The 16,790-nt window shown below is 38.6% G+C and overlaps 1 protein-coding gene across 12 annotated transcripts in view; it reads left to right on the plus strand.

Annotated features, from left to right (window-relative positions):
* The window catches only part of TEAD1 (TEA domain transcription factor 1), a 248,626-nt gene extending 232,185 nt beyond the window's left edge, over positions 1 to 16,441 (plus strand). For 11 of the 12 annotated variants that reach the window (XM_036220453.1, XM_016135432.2, XM_016135433.2 and 8 more), the window contains 2 exons: positions 3,356 to 3,508; positions 8,750 to 16,441. In XM_036220453.1, the coding sequence (XP_036076346.1) occupies positions 3,356 to 3,508; positions 8,750 to 8,863 (267 nt within the window). In that variant the 3' untranslated portion in view covers positions 8,864 to 16,441. Of the gene's footprint in view, positions 1 to 3,355; positions 3,509 to 3,806; positions 3,902 to 8,749 lie in introns of all 12 variants that reach the window. The other variant, XM_036220448.1, reaches the window with a different exon arrangement.
* Positions 16,442 to 16,790: the final 349 nt, after the last annotated feature.

The raw sequence follows: 16,790 nt of genomic DNA on the forward strand, positions 1-16,790 counted from the left end.
TAGGATCAGCATCCTGAGAATGTTGTTAAGGAAGGTTGCGCTGGCAGAAGAGGATGTAGATGAATTGACTAGATGGTCAATTTGAGCTTTACTGAAATGTGGGAATCTGGTAAGACATTTTGAATAGAAGTTGGAAACTAACTAGATATTTAAGATTAAAGAGAAGGAAGAGTCAAAGGTCACATTTTATGCTTGGAAGGACAGTGCTGTCACCAGCAGAGATAAGGAAATAAAGTGTTCAAGAGGAAATAGGGGACAATTACAGATGCAAGAATTTGGGAGACAGGTTAAGACTGAAAATAATTGAGAATCCTAAGCATTAAGGATGATTAAAGCTGGGAATAGAGAGGGAATAGCAAGAGCGTAGAAATAAGCGTTCAATTTGGGGAGCTGCATTCAGCCCTGGAGTGAGTGGAAGAGACATAAATGAAGGAGCAGAGGATGAAAACGGAAGAGGGAGGTTGGCAAACTGGCTCAATGCAGTGCCTGAGCAGCCCAAGGAAGGGTAGGTGAGAAGGTGGCCGTGTAATGAGATAGAGCTTGGAGACCTAGAACCAGATGCCCTTCATCTCTGAGAAGCGGGAAGCAACGTTACCTGTCATTGGTTGGGAACATGGAAGGTTAGTGCTAGGCACTACTTACTATCCAATAGCCAAGTTGTCATTTGCCAGGGCTTCTCTGTAGGTGGGCTCCCTGCCTGGACAGGTATGTGTGAGAAAAGAGGAACCAGACAACAAGTTACTCAGTTCCCTAGATTTGAAATTATCCTTCTCTGTGTCCTCAGATATTAGTTTGGGAAGCAATGAAAAGTTGCTTTAGACTGATGAAATCCCAAGAATTTTTGTGGAAAAGTGGGTGTAAAAGTGACAGGTAGAATTTTATAATTAAACCTTTAATCCATTTAGGTTGTATTTCTGCATATGGTACGAAAGGGGAGTCTGCTTATATTTTCTTCCAAATAGACATTTATGTGAAAACCATTTATTAAATGATTTACCCTTTTCCAGCGGAATGTGTCTGTCCCCTTGAGGTTACCACATATACTGGGGACTGTTCCTTGTGTGTATCTATTCTCCCTACCCTCTATCTCTGTATGTCCCAATGCCATGTTGATTCACTTACAATGGCTTTATTGAATGTTCAATGTGTGCTGAGGAAGGAAGTCAAACTCACTCATCTTTTTTATATATTTTCTAAGCTAGTAACCAGCGTTTATTCCAAATAATGAGATTATATTTAAAATGTAAAGAAAAACATATATCTTGTTTGAGAAATCTAGATTTAGATTTAGATTTAGATATTATTTTGGGATAAATTGATATATTATCGATATTAAATCTTTTTGATCAAGAACCTGATTGTATTTCCAGCTCATCTATTTTATATAAGATTTTATAGTCTTCATATATAGGTTTATCCCTTTCTGGCTAAATATATTTCTAAATATATAATTTGTTAGTGCAATTTCCCATTTCCAGATTTTAATTACTAAAACAGAGAAAAGCTCTTGGTTTTTGTGTATCTATGTTCTTTCTAGCCATCTTGCCATATTCTCTTATTTATCTCAAATGATTTTTCCCCTAGCTTCTTTAGGCTTTTTATGTATATAATCTTATCTCTTCTTTTCCAATGTTTATGCCAGTTTTTAAAAATTATTATTATTCTCTCATCTTTTCATTTGCTAAAATCTCCAATACAGTTGTAAAAAAAATAGTAATATATAAATAATATTCTTATATCATTTCTGATATTAGTGGAAATGGTTTTAGTGTTTTGCCATTTAAGATTATATTTAATACTGTTGGTTTTTGTAAATGATCTTTATATTTTAAATGCTTTTTTCTATACTTATTTTTCTTGGGGTTTTTATTATTAATAGCTGCAGTATTTTATCAAATGACTTTTGAGCAACTCCCACTATATGATTTTTCTCCAATTTCTGCTATTTGTTGACTTGACAAGTTAATACATGTCCTGTGTGTGTACCACCACAGCATTCCTAAAGAAAGTACTACTTCAGTTACATTGATTCATTGTTTGCTAATTTACATAGAATTTTTGCATCTCATTAGTCTGTACTTTTTTATAATCTCTTTATCAAATTTCAGTATTGAATGTACATCAGTCTCAGAAAAATAATCGGACTCTTGCCTTGTCTTTGGTCTGGCATAGTTTGAATGAAAATGAAAGTAATTGTTCTTTTAGGTTACATAAAACTTAGCTGTGAAACCATTTGGTCTTTGTACCTTTTTCACCAGTAGGTCTCCAAACAACTTCCTAGTCATTTCCACAGTAACTCACCAAATTGAAGTTTTCTGTTTCTTTTTGGTTGAGTATTAGCAATTTGTATTTTGCTGGGAAAGCATCCTGTCCTCTAGATTTTCTTTGCTTTTTTTTCCCCCCTTAGAGTTATGCGAAATAACCTCTTGTAAATCTTCTAAACTCTAAATTGTGGTTTTGTCTGTTTTCTTTTTTCTTCTTCTTAAGCTTGTGAAGGGTTTATTTGTATTTTTAAAGAACTGGTTTTTATATTTGGTCTACATTTTTAATTTCTATTACATTGACTTGAGCTTTTATCTTTATTAATTTCCTATTCCTGATTTCCTTAGATTTCTTTGTGGTTTTGATTTATTTTGTGGGGCTTAAAAATTTTTTTAAAGATATGTATTTGGTTTAATTTTTCATGGTCTTTAGTAATGAAGACACGAAGCTGCTTCATTAGGTTTCCTCCACATACAGCATTGTTGGGTCCCATAAGTTTTCATGTGTTTACCTTTTCATTACTCTTTATATAGTTCGTAATTTCCTTTTTAATTCCTTTTGATCCAGGATTATCCAGGAATGTGTTTCTTATTTCTGAGTGCTTCAGTGGGATCTTCAAACTGCATATATACCAGTGTTTACTTACTTTCTTAAAGGCATAAATAACTAACAGGGGTTCATAGTGAGTGTAAAGTGTTTTGTTTTGTTTTTGTTTTGTATTGGTTGTTAGTAGCCTGTGGGGCCCTTTCGAGAGTTCTACCTGTCCAGCCTGCTTTCACACATCTCTAGGTAGAGGATCACTAAGTAGGTGGTTATATTTTTTTCTGACCTTTGCTGAAAAGGATCTATGCAATTCTTCTTTAACGCTGTCATTTTTCTAATTTTTAAAAAAATTTCCAGAAAAATAATGGATTCTGAGTATGGCACTAAGCTTGCAGATAGGATTTTTTTTTTTTAAGTAAACTGCCTAAATTGTACAGTATATAGCAGACATTTCATGTTGAAAACTAAAATGCTTTTATAGGCAGTAACATCTTTTTCATGTATTGTGAAGTCAAAGTGTAAAAATGCTCAACTCCTTTTTTCCTCACAGACGGAGTATGCAAGGTTTGAGAATGGCCGATTTGTATACCGAATAAACCGCTCCCCGATGTGTGAATATATGATCAACTTCATCCACAAGCTCAAACACTTGCCAGAGAAATATATGATGAATAGTGTTTTGGAAAACTTCACAATTTTGTTGGTAACTATTTGGTCTCTTCTCTGTTTTGACAGACGCAGCCATGAGGCTGGTGGGGAAGGACAGGAAGATAGGCCTGGGAGGGGCCTGGGCCAAGTGAACTGACCAGGCTGTTAGTGGATTCAGGTGGCCAATCAGCAGTTGAATTCACACATCCATAGGATAAACCTGAGCTTGGTTTGGGCTCAAGTCTGTAGAAGAGAGAGGTTTCATCTGGCTGGGGTTTCTAAACTTGGCAGAACTGGAATTCAGGAGGGTAATAAGTGATTTTCCGAACTTCTCAATTCTGGTTCTACATTAGAAAGACCTAGAGAAGACTTTGACATCTAAAATTCCTCATATCAAGACTGCAACTTTTATCAATTAAATCAAGATCTCGGAGGATAGGACCCAGACGTGAGTATTTTGTTTAAGTTCTCTAGATAATCCCAGTGTTAGCCAAGTTTGAGTCATAGCAGCAACATATTATATAAATCATAAATGAGGCAAAAGCCAAGTCAGTAGGTTTTGCACTTCAGACATACCTGGACTCATTTCATGAAGGGTTTGTACAGTCTTATAAGTATGTACATTAAGATAGAAAAATGTAAGCTCTCAGTACCAGAAGAAATATAAATTAGAATAGAATGTCATGACCAGGAAGGGTTGGAAAAATTATCCTGAGGCTGAAAAGTATGGTCAAATTTAATGGGCAGTTCACAGGAAAGAAAAAAACAAAGATACTCAGAGTGTCTATGATGGGAAAACTAGGCAGTGCAGCGTGTGTGTGTTGGGAAGGGGGGGGATGTTCCTTAATATTTGACTTTAAAACAGATTTCTCATGGAGGCTTCATTTGGGGACTTGAGAAGTTTATTAAGAATAGTGTTGTCCTCAGAATATACCTATATAATATACTGTAATGGGTTTTAAAGGCTCATTGAAAAAAAAAGAAGACATTCTTAGACTAAAAGAAAAATGCCAAAAGAAAACTTGGTGGAAACAATTTTGCTAAAAAGGGCGGCAAGATAATATTATGGTCAAATAATCAGACCTCCAGAGGCCTGCTTTGTTATGAACATTAAGAACTAGAATGCTTAGAGCAGGAATTCTCAATCTGGAGTTTTGGGTTCTACTCACATCATCGTTCTCAATCACTGATGTGCTGGTGGAAAAAAAAAGTCTTTACCTCAACCGTACCCACCCCCCTACCCCAGAAAACTTGATCTGTACCTTTTGCTCATTTCTATGGTATCAATGCCCCTCCATGAGCAATTTCAAGCTACCAGTGTTTGCTCAGCTCATGAAATTCCTTAATATTTAACAGTAACTTTCAAGAGCCAGTAGAAGCCAGTTCCCTTACACCAAGGTAAAAATGAATATTTAAAATTTTTAAATTTAAAATCCTCTGCACATTAGGATTCATCCAGAAAGCTTTTAAAAATTCTGAGGCCTGGGCACACCTCAGGTGAATAAAATCAGAATCCTAGGGTAGTTCTTCTGCACAAAGGGGTTGAGATTTCTGCTCTAGGGGATTGATAAATTAGCTGATTTTCATTTATTGCAGGTAGAGAATCTCAGTGGATTCTCAGGTGTGTTCAGGTCCCTCCAAAATTTAGGAGCTAGCAATCTGGGGGAAAATTTGGAAAACATGTTATTTAGTAATGATAATTTATTAGTACCCTTTTCTCTAATGTTCTTTAGTGAAAATTGGGCAGTTCATGGTTTGGCTAGGAAGTTCTTATCATATAGGTACTCTCTATTATATTTAAGAACAGATCACTTTATTGCTCAGATGGGCAGAAGGGAGTATAGTATCCTGGTGTAGATATTAAATAACCTCAGGAATTAACCAGAATTCCGAGTGGATGCCCACCCTACTTCTCTTGGGAGGATTTTAAGGAATATGTCCTCGGTCCCTAAAAGCCTACCTTAAAGTATAGCCAAAGAAAATAAGGCCTAGAAAAATTTTAAATCATCTATTACCCATGAACCTCATGTAATTCTATCAGTAATGCTCCCTTTGAGAGATACAACTTCAAGCAGTATAGATGTCCAGATAACGTACCATGTTAAAGTAATTCCAAAATGTTTCATTAAGCACCTAAATAAATTCCTTTGATATGAAGAATTAGTAGCTCTATAAATATTTCCCAGAAACAGTATTTTACATTTAGAAAAGCCGAGAATAAGCCAGCATTCCTGGATTATGAGAATAAAATCACCTCATTGGTAATAAGAGAAAGTATTTTTTGACTCTTCCACAGGGTGGGATATAATAACGTGGCCAGGTTGGCAGCTGCTGGACACTGTTGTAGGTGTTTTACTAGGTAGATTGGCTACAAAGCCTGTGTCAACAAGACCAGTTCCAGACCTTACTGGCTGGTGGGCTAGACCTGCCGATGTCAGCAAGTCTGACATTGAGGTGAACTTGTAATGCGGAGCCTTAGGGTCCGCATCCAAACAGACTGAGGACAGTGGCAACTGAACTATAGGCCAAGTACTCCTATCTTTTGAGGTTGTATTCAGACAGATTGCCAGAAACATTTTGCTTTTCTCTTCTCTTTTAGAATCTCAGTCGTGAAGCTAAACATGATATATTCTTTCTTAGAAAGTGTGCGAGAAGGTCGGATATATCGTAGAGGTCCCAGGCATATGCTAAACCTTTTGTAAAAGTTGTAAAATTCTCACTGCAGAACTGTGAGGTCATTTTTATTTTCATTTTATGATAAGGAATGTTAGGCCTACCCGAGGTCACAGAACCAGTAATAGGTATAAATTAAGACTGGAACTGATGGAAAGACACTTTGCAGGATATTTTATGATCATGGAATCAGAAGACTTGGGTTTACAACCCAGCTCTACTTTATGACCTTGGGTAAGTCATTTAAAGTCTTTAGACCTCAGTTTCCTCCTCCATTTACAAATAAAATGCTCAAATCTATACTCTTTACCTCAGAGGTTATTGAGACTGTTTAATTCATTCAACTATGAAGAGATTGTACTAGCTGCTGGAATACAATGCAAGTAAACACGGTGACTATCTCTGAGTAACTCTTAGCCTGGTAGGAGTAAAGAGTCAAGTAAATAAATGATTGCAATACAAGGTAACAATGACCGTAGTATACTTGTGAAACAGGTACCGTGGAAGGTCAGGGTGGTTTAACTACCTGAGCAAGTACTCGTACTTGGAATGAGGTAGGGAGTTCTCAGGGATATTAAAAGGTGATGTTTAAATTGCCTTGATAGCTAAACAGACAGTGTTCAGATTTACTAAAAATGGGGCCATTCCATGGGTATATTCTTACGTGTCAGGTGCTGGGATGCTGTGAACTAGACAGGCAGGGCTGCCTTCCTGGAGTCTAGTGAGGGAGGCAGGCATTCCTCAAACAGTCACAAAATGAATGTAAGCTAAACTGTGACTGAAAGCTGCAGAGATAGGTACATGGTGCCAGAGAGCATATAATGGGAGGATTTGACCTAGTTCAGGAATTCAAGGAAGGCTTCCTTGAGGAAGAATCAATTGAGAGATACCTGCTAGAAGAATAGGTAAAGAGGGTAGGGAAGGATACTGCAGGTAGGCAGGCAGGTGGCAAGTAGGAGGACTGAAAATAAGGTCATGTGGCTGGCTTGGAGAGAGGGAGGATTGCAAGGAACAGTGATCTGGCTGGAGAGGAACAACCAGCCAGACCGGGCAGGGCGTCCTTGGCCTTGTAAGATAAGAGCAGGTTTTCTCTTCCTCCTACAAATTTAAAGTTCAAAGAGGCCATCAGGATTTTTTAGGAAAGAGCATGTTGTTGTTACACTTAAATTTCTTAAAAGGTTTTTGTGGCTGCTGTGTGCAGATAGGACTAGTGACAAGCATGGGTGGCCCCTGGTGGTGGAGTCAGGGTGAGGTTTGTGGTACTTGAGTAGTGGAAAAGAGGATGGATTCAAGCACTATTCAGGAGGGAAAAGCAGCAGGACATAGCATTCATGAGGATGTGAGGATGAGGGAGAGAGAGTCCAAAGATGAAAGACCCGTAAGTTGGAGTACTCGGTCTGTGAGGAAAGTGGCAGGAAGTAACACTGGAAAAGCATGTGGGTACCAGTACTGAAAAAAATCTTTATTGCCCAGAGTGACGGGGAGGAGAATGTAGATAATTCATCACTGTATCAATTCATTTGTCTAGAGCAGCATGACATAATGGTTAAGAAAAAGGTCTTCAGAATCAGAAGATCTGGGTTTGTTGACAGTTGTATATCCTTAAACAAATTAACCCCCCTAGCCTCCTTCTCTGTCAGAGGAGGATTGATATAGCATCTGCACACAGAGTCGTCGTAATAGTATATGAGACAATGTATGTAAAGCATTTAATACTGAGTAAATGCATAAACAGTCAATGTATGTTAGCTAGTATGTGAATTTTCATTCAGCAAATATTTATTCAGTGACTGTTATGTGCCAGACACTAAGCTAGTAACTAGGAAATGTGGTCCCTGTTCTTCAGAAATTTACAGTACACTGAATGAGATGGGCGTTTAGAGAATTTCATACAAATCTATATGTACTTTCAGATGGTACAGACTGCTATGATGGGAAATTTTATAAGTACTATGAGACTATATTCTTTAGCCAGAGATCATAAACTTGGATGCCTTAAGGGTAAGGGAAACTAAATGGGCAAAGCATCCTGACTCATGCAGGGATTGAGGCCCCCATTGACTGGACTAGGCTCTCAAATTCAAAATGTAAGGCATGACCCATTCGACATGATTCTACCACTGGTTCTTTACTCAGCAGGCGTTTTACTGATCCAGGCACTGCTGGTTAATAGTGGTGAGCAAAGCACTCATGGAGCTATTGTGAAACAAACTTAGTAAAAGTTTAGAAATAAGATAGGAGACAATTCCCAGCCTAGATAACAGTCCCATGGGACAGAATTATAGAAAATTGTCTTTGTTGTCAAGAAATCAGCCTCTCCAAAAATCCACACTAGTTCTTCTTTGGCTCAGATTATGGGTGAGACCCTGTCTGTAAGTTCTTTCTTACATATGATATCTCAGCTAAGATAGGTTTCAAATCAAACCCATGATACCCTGAATTCATGCCAGAGGAGGCAGAGTGAGGCTGGACAGCTATCTAATAATCCACTTAGTGCTCTAATAATCCACTTGCTGGCCTTTATTTTCCAGGTAAATCATAGTCATGATGCAGAGATGGAATGTGTTCATCCATGTAGTGTGTTTTTATGTATGTGTTTATATATACTCTTTTTTTTTAACAGGTGGTAACAAACAGGGATACACAAGAAACTCTCCTCTGCATGGCCTGTGTATTTGAAGTTTCAAATAGTGAACATGGAGCACAACATCATATTTACAGGCTTGTAAAAGACTGAACATGGTTATTTATATATATAGATACCTGTATATACACACACACACACATATGTGCGCACACACACACACACTCTCTCCATTATTGAATGACTGACTGTAAACCTCACCATGCAGGGGTGGTGCCCTGGCCCTGAGGTCACCCTACTTTTCTAAATTCTGTTTGAGTGAAGTCATTTTTTTCATGTATTCATACTATCATTGTAGCTGTGAAGTTCTGGTACAGTTGTAAAAAGAGAAATCAAGTTGTTTCTATGTGTTCTTCAGATCTGCAGCCCACAATTTCTCGGGAAAGGTGAACCTTAAGAACCCACGTCTCTGTCTGCAGAGACCTGTTTCTAATTGTGGTAGAAAATATTCAGACAGAGCATTTGCCATGAGACATTTACAGCCTTTATACAAATGTATTTAGTTCTTTTTTTTTTCCAATATAAAATTCTTGTTTTAAGATACAAGTAAAATTAATCTTTAAATATAAATGTAAATTAGTACATGAAACTAAGAATCTTTAGACTTATCTTTGTAACTAATTAGGGTGGAAGTTATGAAAGAATGTAATTCACTAAATTATTTTTTAAATGAAACTTTTCTTTCTTTTTGAAACCAAATGTTAAAATATAGCCTTAAATGCTTGGTAGAGATATCCTAATGAAACAAATTTGTACTTTTTTCACAAAGTTAAAACTAATCTCCTAATCCATTAAACTCTTAAACAGGTATTACAAAGGAAGAAAACTTCACCCCTTATCCTTAACATATATAGTATATTTAAAATATAAAATTGTATTGTACTAATGTGATGATTGATTATTTAATGAAAAAGAAAAGATGGCTCTTTTTGCAATAAGTAGATAAATACTGAAAATCTAAACTTACAACGTTTATAGTCTTGTGTGTGCAGTTATATTTTATATGGACAACCAAATTTTTTATTAAGATGAGTAAATATTTGAACCACTGAAATTTAATAACAAAAATTAAAATTGGCATCAATACTGCACTGTGAGCTGCAAAGTATAGAAAATTCTGTGGCTGGGAGAAAATTTCATCAACCAAACAAGTAAAAGGCTCATCAGTTTTAGCATCTCTGCTCTCCAGAAATTCACGAACATCCTCACCAGCCTGTGGCTAAATGTTTATTTCTGGTGATCCAATATGCATATTAACTTGCTATGACTATATGTGTATCTATGTGTTTGTGTATACATATATACACATATACATAGATAGTTATTCAACACATATTTATTGAACATCTATTTTAGTGTCACTCATTTCGCTAGGTGCTGATATGTGTATATATATATATATCTCAGCCTGTTTCTGTAGATCTAGGTATATTCTCTAAGGACATCCATTTTCTTGTCATCTCTCAATAAGGCACAGTACTTGTTTGACTGAGGTTCAAGTGGCTCAGCTATCTATCTCTGATCTTTACAACCAGGCTCATTTGAGAGGTTCTTTTCCCAGGAGAGATTCAGCATTCTGACCCAAATATTCCAAAGCACAGCCCAGGCAGAGTTGGTTTGATGTAGCCACATGTCTTGGGTGCTTCACTGGGGAAATACCCCCAATGGGCATGCCCCTGACTTCCCAGAGAAAAGTGATGTTTTAATAGTTGTTAGGAATATGTTAATACAGTAGAACATGAAATAAGTTTTAGAAGATGGGAAACACCTCAAGACTTTTCATCAAGCCAGAAAAATACGAATTTTGTTTTATCACATCCAAGTAACTTAGACACTCTCTTTTCTGTCTCACTGCTCTGACCCTGCTTGTATATTGGTTAGTATCAGGTGGTTCTGAGCATGAGGGTGTGGCTGGCTAATGGCAAACAGAAGAACACTGGGCCAAGTCTGACTTCTCCTGAATTCATGCCACTGGTCACTGGGAAGATCAGAGGAGAAACTGAAAAACTTTCCCCATCTGGAACGCGCATCTCTTACATAAACTAGTAGGATGGCGCCCATCTTTCTTCCATAAAAAAACTCCCATCTGTTTTCTGATTCCAAGTGGACCCTTGAAAAATCGCCCCAGTTGTCTGTTCTTCCATCTGCTCTTTAGCCCAAGCATTTAACCTTCTTCCATGGTCATCATATTTATGACCTCTTTTGGTCGCTCTTTTTTATAATGATTCTCTTGCTCCTTTCCTCAAGGGAGTCCCCACTTTTCCAGGATCAGGATCTTACGTGTCTCAGAACTTCACAGAGGGAGGTATCTGGTTCACATTCCCACCCTGGAGTGGGCTCTTCTGTGCTGCCAGGAGGGCTCTTGGGATTTACTTTCCAAAGCACAAGTAGGCTGAGACCCAAGAAGACCAGCTAGAGGGTAGTTCTGTTGGCTCTGGTCTGCCAACTCAGAGCCAGACTGGGACCTCTGATGCTTCTCTGCCAGTGTTCTCCTCCAAATGCCTTTGTAGTTGAGTTTGGCAGTATACATGAACCAGCTTGAGGATTACTTTTTGCTCTTAAAACACTCCTAAGATCTCTTAAAGTTACTTCTTGTCTTGCTTTTCTAAAGTTTTCTCCAGGGCAGATATTTTCCATAGCTTATCCACGGGCCCAGTCACTCAGACACTTGGTCCTCTCTTCGTCTCTCCCAAATTAGACCCTGGGTTGGCATTTGTGTTTAGCATCTAATCCGAGTCAGCCTTCAGTCATTCATCCTTTATGGCAGAGTCTTTTCCGTTTGTCTGTAAAGCTTTCTAAACCATAAAGAAGCCTTTCCAAAGCTCTGTCCTCTGTTCTCTCCCAGGTGCTCTATCTCTTGGTGACTGCCACCACCTACCAGATTTGATTCAGGGACATCTCATGCTTTCACTGGAGAATTTGAAGGCCCGTTTTCCACAGCCTAAATGGCATAGCTAAACAACTGAACTCTGGTCTGCTGGCATTCTTTTCCATCTTATCGAGAGACCTGCAATGGAATCAGGACTTCTTCAAGAACATGTCCTAAAATTCCAGAATGTCCAGGCTACCCGAGACCAGTGTCAGCTTCAGTACTGTTGACATTTTATACCAGATCATTCTCTGCTGCGTGGGGCCGTCCTGTGCATTGTAGGAGGTTTAGCAGCATCCCTGCCCTCTGTTCACTGTGTGCGGGTACCAGCCCTTCCCTCAGTTGTCACAATCCAAAATTCTTCAGACTTTGCCAAATGGTCCTGGGCGCAAAATTGTTCCTAGTTGAGAACCACTGCCCTAGATCTTACAGGTCACAAATGCCATATTTGAGATTTTCTTTTCCCTTCCATTTCACCCCAAGATAACCTCTCTCCTTGTTTCAGGTCATCAAGAGGCAGGTAGGAGTATTATGCAAGTGACACTGGGTCAATGTTCTCTCCCTATTTCAGAACCTCTGTTTCACAACAGAGTCTCTCTTACCGTAAGTATTCTTATACTCATCCCTGTGGAAATGGAGAACAGCTGGTCACCATCATCCTTATGATCAACTCACACCTACTTAAAGAGCATTTCTGATTCAATCTTCAACCCTTAGTTTACCAGGTTAAAAAAAAAAAAAATCCCAGCTATTTTCATTATTTCCCGTAAGCTCATGAGCCTCATTATCAAGCCTTTAATCATTTTAGTAAATTTTCTCTGGTATTCTTCTACTTTCTGCCTTACACTCAGTGCTGTTTGTGATTTATGGAAGCCTCCGGAACATGTCTTTTCATCTTCAAGGATGGAGGAGGGAAGGATTAGTTCCAAAGAGAGCTGATAGAATTTTTCTTTATTAAGCTGAGAGAGCATAATCAACTCTCCTTCAGTTTGTAGATGAGAAAGTCGAGGCTCAGAGAAGAGGTGACTTGAAGAAAGTCACCCATCTTGGTTAGTGACGGAAATAAAGGTGAGGCTTTAGGATGCCTGCCACTTAACCTTCGGCCTCTGCTGGTGAAGTTGTTCCTCTTTGGTGCTCGCGCTTCGATGATCCCTATAAAATGAATGGACAGGTTCAGTTCAGAAGAGCGAGGGAGATGAAGAACCCACCCTCCCCCACCAGAACGACAGCGTCACCCCCATGCTGATGCTGCTGCTTCTCATACTGGAGGGTCTTGTCTGGCTGGAGCTATCCGAGCATCGGCAAGCAGATAGGAAAGCTGATGAGCCTTTTCACTTCCTCTGAGGACAGTTTACCTGCCACAGGCTTTGAGTAAATAAACGTCTGTTTTCTAAGCATCCCAGCAGCGATATCCTGCACTCAGACCAGCCAAAAAAACAGGCCCCTGTTCCAAGCACTTGTTGTTACCATTCCCCGAATGACTTTAAAACCCAAGTCTTTAGGTTTCAGTACTGTAGTGGCTTTAGCAGTTTGTTTTTGTACAACCGTAAATTATTTAAATCATATGATATGACAGTCAATTTTACAAACCAGGTACATATAATTTGTATAATTTTGTATATGCTCTGGTACACTACACTTGTCCTAATGAAGGATAGAACCAGTTTTGTTCGTTGGTGTTCACACCTGTGACATTAAGAGGATACGTCTGCATTGCTCATTTCTTTATGTTGATGTTTCTGTGGCAAAGCCCTGCACATGTCATTTCTGAAAAGCCTTAAATCTGTGAGATGTTGCGTGTAGGGTATGCAGTGCAAAAGGCTGCCTCGGAACTGTGAGCCCTTTTGTAAGCTGGAAGCATTTCTCTTACTACTGTTACTTTTTTAGGAAGTTTTAAATTCAGAGCTGCCAAAGCGTTCCCGTAAGCAGTGCCTTAGTGATACCTTAGTCGTGCCGCCAGCCTTTTCTCACTCCAGTTCTCAATGTCCATTTACTAATTGGCCTGACATTTTTTAAAAAGAACAAGCAAAAAAATTTATTTTGTTTCATAAGCCCATTTTTCTCCAGTTTTCTAGGAAACTGACTAGTTGGTCTAAAATCTGAAACTGAACCTAAGTTCTTTGACCACACCCTCAAATGTATATACCAAAACGAAAGGTTTTGCAACTTCATAGTTTACTATGAAAAGCAAATTGTACTTTTAATGTTGCCTTTTAAATTCACGACCAAATACTTAGCTATTTGTGAATCTTCTGCACTCTAGCATGAAAGTGCCTTTGGTTTGAGATTCCGGCTTAGAAAAGTGCTGCCACAATAATGATAATTTGTAGAGAGACCAAAAATATTTTGAGATCACCGTAATGCCTTTGGTTTACCGGGATGAGCAACCAACCATAGGCCTCTGTTCGCAAGAGCACGGCGTGGACCCCGCCTGCTGGGAGTCTGTCTGCCGTGGGAGGAGGGCCCCCGCCACCACTCATCAGGAGCACACTGCAGCGGGAGGGAGCCAGGAACTGTTCTGTCGGTGTGTGCCGATGACCCAGGGTGTCATCGCCGCTCGTCACCCAGCCCTGCATCCGCGTGAGGGAACTTCCACACAAACAACAGACTCCCAGCCGGTGGACAGGTTTGTCCTTCTGATGTCCGTGTCCAGTCTCTGTGGAGGCTTTCTTTACCATTCAGATGACAGTGCGCACTTATCTGGTTTACACAATGATACCATTTTGAAAGTTGGAAGCCTCAAACTGAGATGACAGTGCAGAACAAAAATGAGTTAGGGTCATGACAATTGCAGTGTTCTTCTTAGGGCGAAAATGTGGACTCTGAGTGTTGTGTGTGAATGTGCTGTGGGAAACTTCCAAAGAGCGCCCTTCACAATTCGGCATTTTCAAAGAATGTTCCAGCCCTCAAAAGGGCCATTCTTTAAAGTTCGAGTTGGCTTTCGTCAAAACCTTGTATAAATTGGGAAAGCTGATAGAGGTAAGGAAGAGGAGTGAAAAGGACAAGAATGCAAAAACACCAGCCAAACAAAAGCCAAGGAAAAAAGTTTTCGTTTGTTTGCTTGTTTGTTTTTTTACCAGTATAGACTTAAAAATGACTTCATACATCTTTGAAAGTTAGCCTCCGAACTCTTAATGCATGTGTTCCGTCTGTCTCTACCTAGCATCTTTATGAATACCCTCTCTGGGCTCTGAAGTTTCAGGAGTGATTTCTATCCACACCAAGTTGTGAGTCTTTGTAGAATTTCTACAAGAGAAAAAAAAAAAATCAGATGAAAAGGAAAATCACTCGAGTTATGGTTAACTGCTCAAATGCAACCCCTCCCTGTCAGTATACTGTACCACACACTTGGAAGAAATTAGTCAAATGCTTGTTTCCTCTTCTCTTTTCAACTGTTACTGTGCTTTGTTTGGCAATAGTTTTCTCTCAGAAACTTATTGCTTATATCATTAAGAATGAAGGGTATATGTTTAAAATTTTTTGCATTGCAAAGGATAGTTTCACCGAAGTCATGCACCATAAATAAGATGAAATATGTATTTATTGTCCTACTTCTAAGCCGTAACTTGTTTTATTCTCTGTGAATTTGCATTGAGTCAGTCATATGTCACACTACATTATTTTGGTATTTGAAACGGCACTTATGTTTCCCACTCATTCATCCAACGGGGTCAGATTCTAGTAGATTCCACCTCTCGGGGTGATTCTCTTATGTCTGGCTTCCATTACGAGGTTGTTTCTTCTTCCCCTTTCTCTAAGAGAGGCTGACGGAATCTAGGCGTAAGTCAATTGGAAACCAGTCTCTGATTTTTTTCACATCAGTCATTTTCTGTGATTAGTTTCACTGTGTAAATTAGATATTAACTGCACTTCTTGGAAAAAAAAAAAATCTCCCTGTTACCTCCTTGAAAGATTCACTTCTATAGGCCTTTTTCAATAGGCTCATGACTGCAGAGAAAGAAAAAAGTAAAAGCTAAAACAGTATGTGCCTGAAAAACGACTAAAAAAATTTTGTAACACTTAAAAAAGAAACCTGAATAGCCTTTAATTCTTTAATATGCTTAAATTTTATGTAAATCAGTTTTTGCCACGTGTGTTTGTTCACATTCTAAATGACTTAATGGGATTCTCACGGTCTGTGTCTTCATGTCACATGTATAAAATGGACTTGTGATGTAAGCGTTTCATCTGGTCAGTGGTTCCTTTGATATTGTACTGCTGCTGGGAGTGGGCTACAGAAACTGCCTTTGGGTAATAAGGTTTCTCTTGGGTAGATTGGAGAGATGGGGGGTGGGGTCAAATTCTCACACGTTTTTGTAACCTATTTGCAGAAACTTTTAAAAGGCATTTGGTTAAACCTCTTGGCAGTACAGTATTCTCGTATTTGTTAACGTCTGTGTTTAGGTACTGGTACCTTTTTGTTTAAAAATGTTCTAAGTGTTGGCTTTAAAGTGAATTTATCTTTAGTATGATAGTTATATGAAAATTATAGGATTTGTGTGCAGAGAATTTTTTTATAAAGTGCTTTGTAAAAAAAAAAAAATGTATTCTAGCTTTCGCGGTACATATGTGTGATAACTTTAATATCCATGACAGTTAAGTGCAATTATTTCATCACTCTAAAAATGCTATTTTTGTGTCAGTTCCCGCAGGTGTTTTCATGTCTTTGCAAAGTGACACATTTTGATGCCTTCTTGATAAAGTGGTAGACATTTTGTAGCTTTCTAGAAACTTTGTATTCATACGGTATCAATGAAAAATAAAGAAAATGAAAGTGTGGGTCACCTTTTTTATCTGCAAAAGTGTATGTTGTTGAAAATGAAATGCGTTTTCTGTGTCGTGGGTGATTTTCTGAGGACAAAGTAAAGGGGGTTGAAGCCACGATCCTTTTGACAGTGTCCATCGGGCTCAGTAATTGGAACTTTAGGTGTTACGTTGAGCCAAGTTTCTTAAAAACATCCACAAGTCAGTCAGCCTGTCTGCCTGGTGTGTCTCTTTAGTGCTTCATTAAAATTGACGTAAGTTTTGCAGAACAGCTTCCTGTGGATCCCAGGCAATCCTAAGAAATCAAGTCCCATGGTTCATGGTCCCCAAGTAGGGCCTTGGAGAACCAAAAAGCACACGACCCAGCCACTGAGCATTTGTGATTGT

Source organism: Rousettus aegyptiacus, unplaced genomic scaffold (genome assembly GCF_014176215.1).
Source record: "Rousettus aegyptiacus isolate mRouAeg1 unplaced genomic scaffold, mRouAeg1.p scaffold_m13_p_5, whole genome shotgun sequence".
Lineage (NCBI taxonomy): Eukaryota > Metazoa > Chordata > Mammalia > Chiroptera > Pteropodidae > Rousettus > Rousettus aegyptiacus.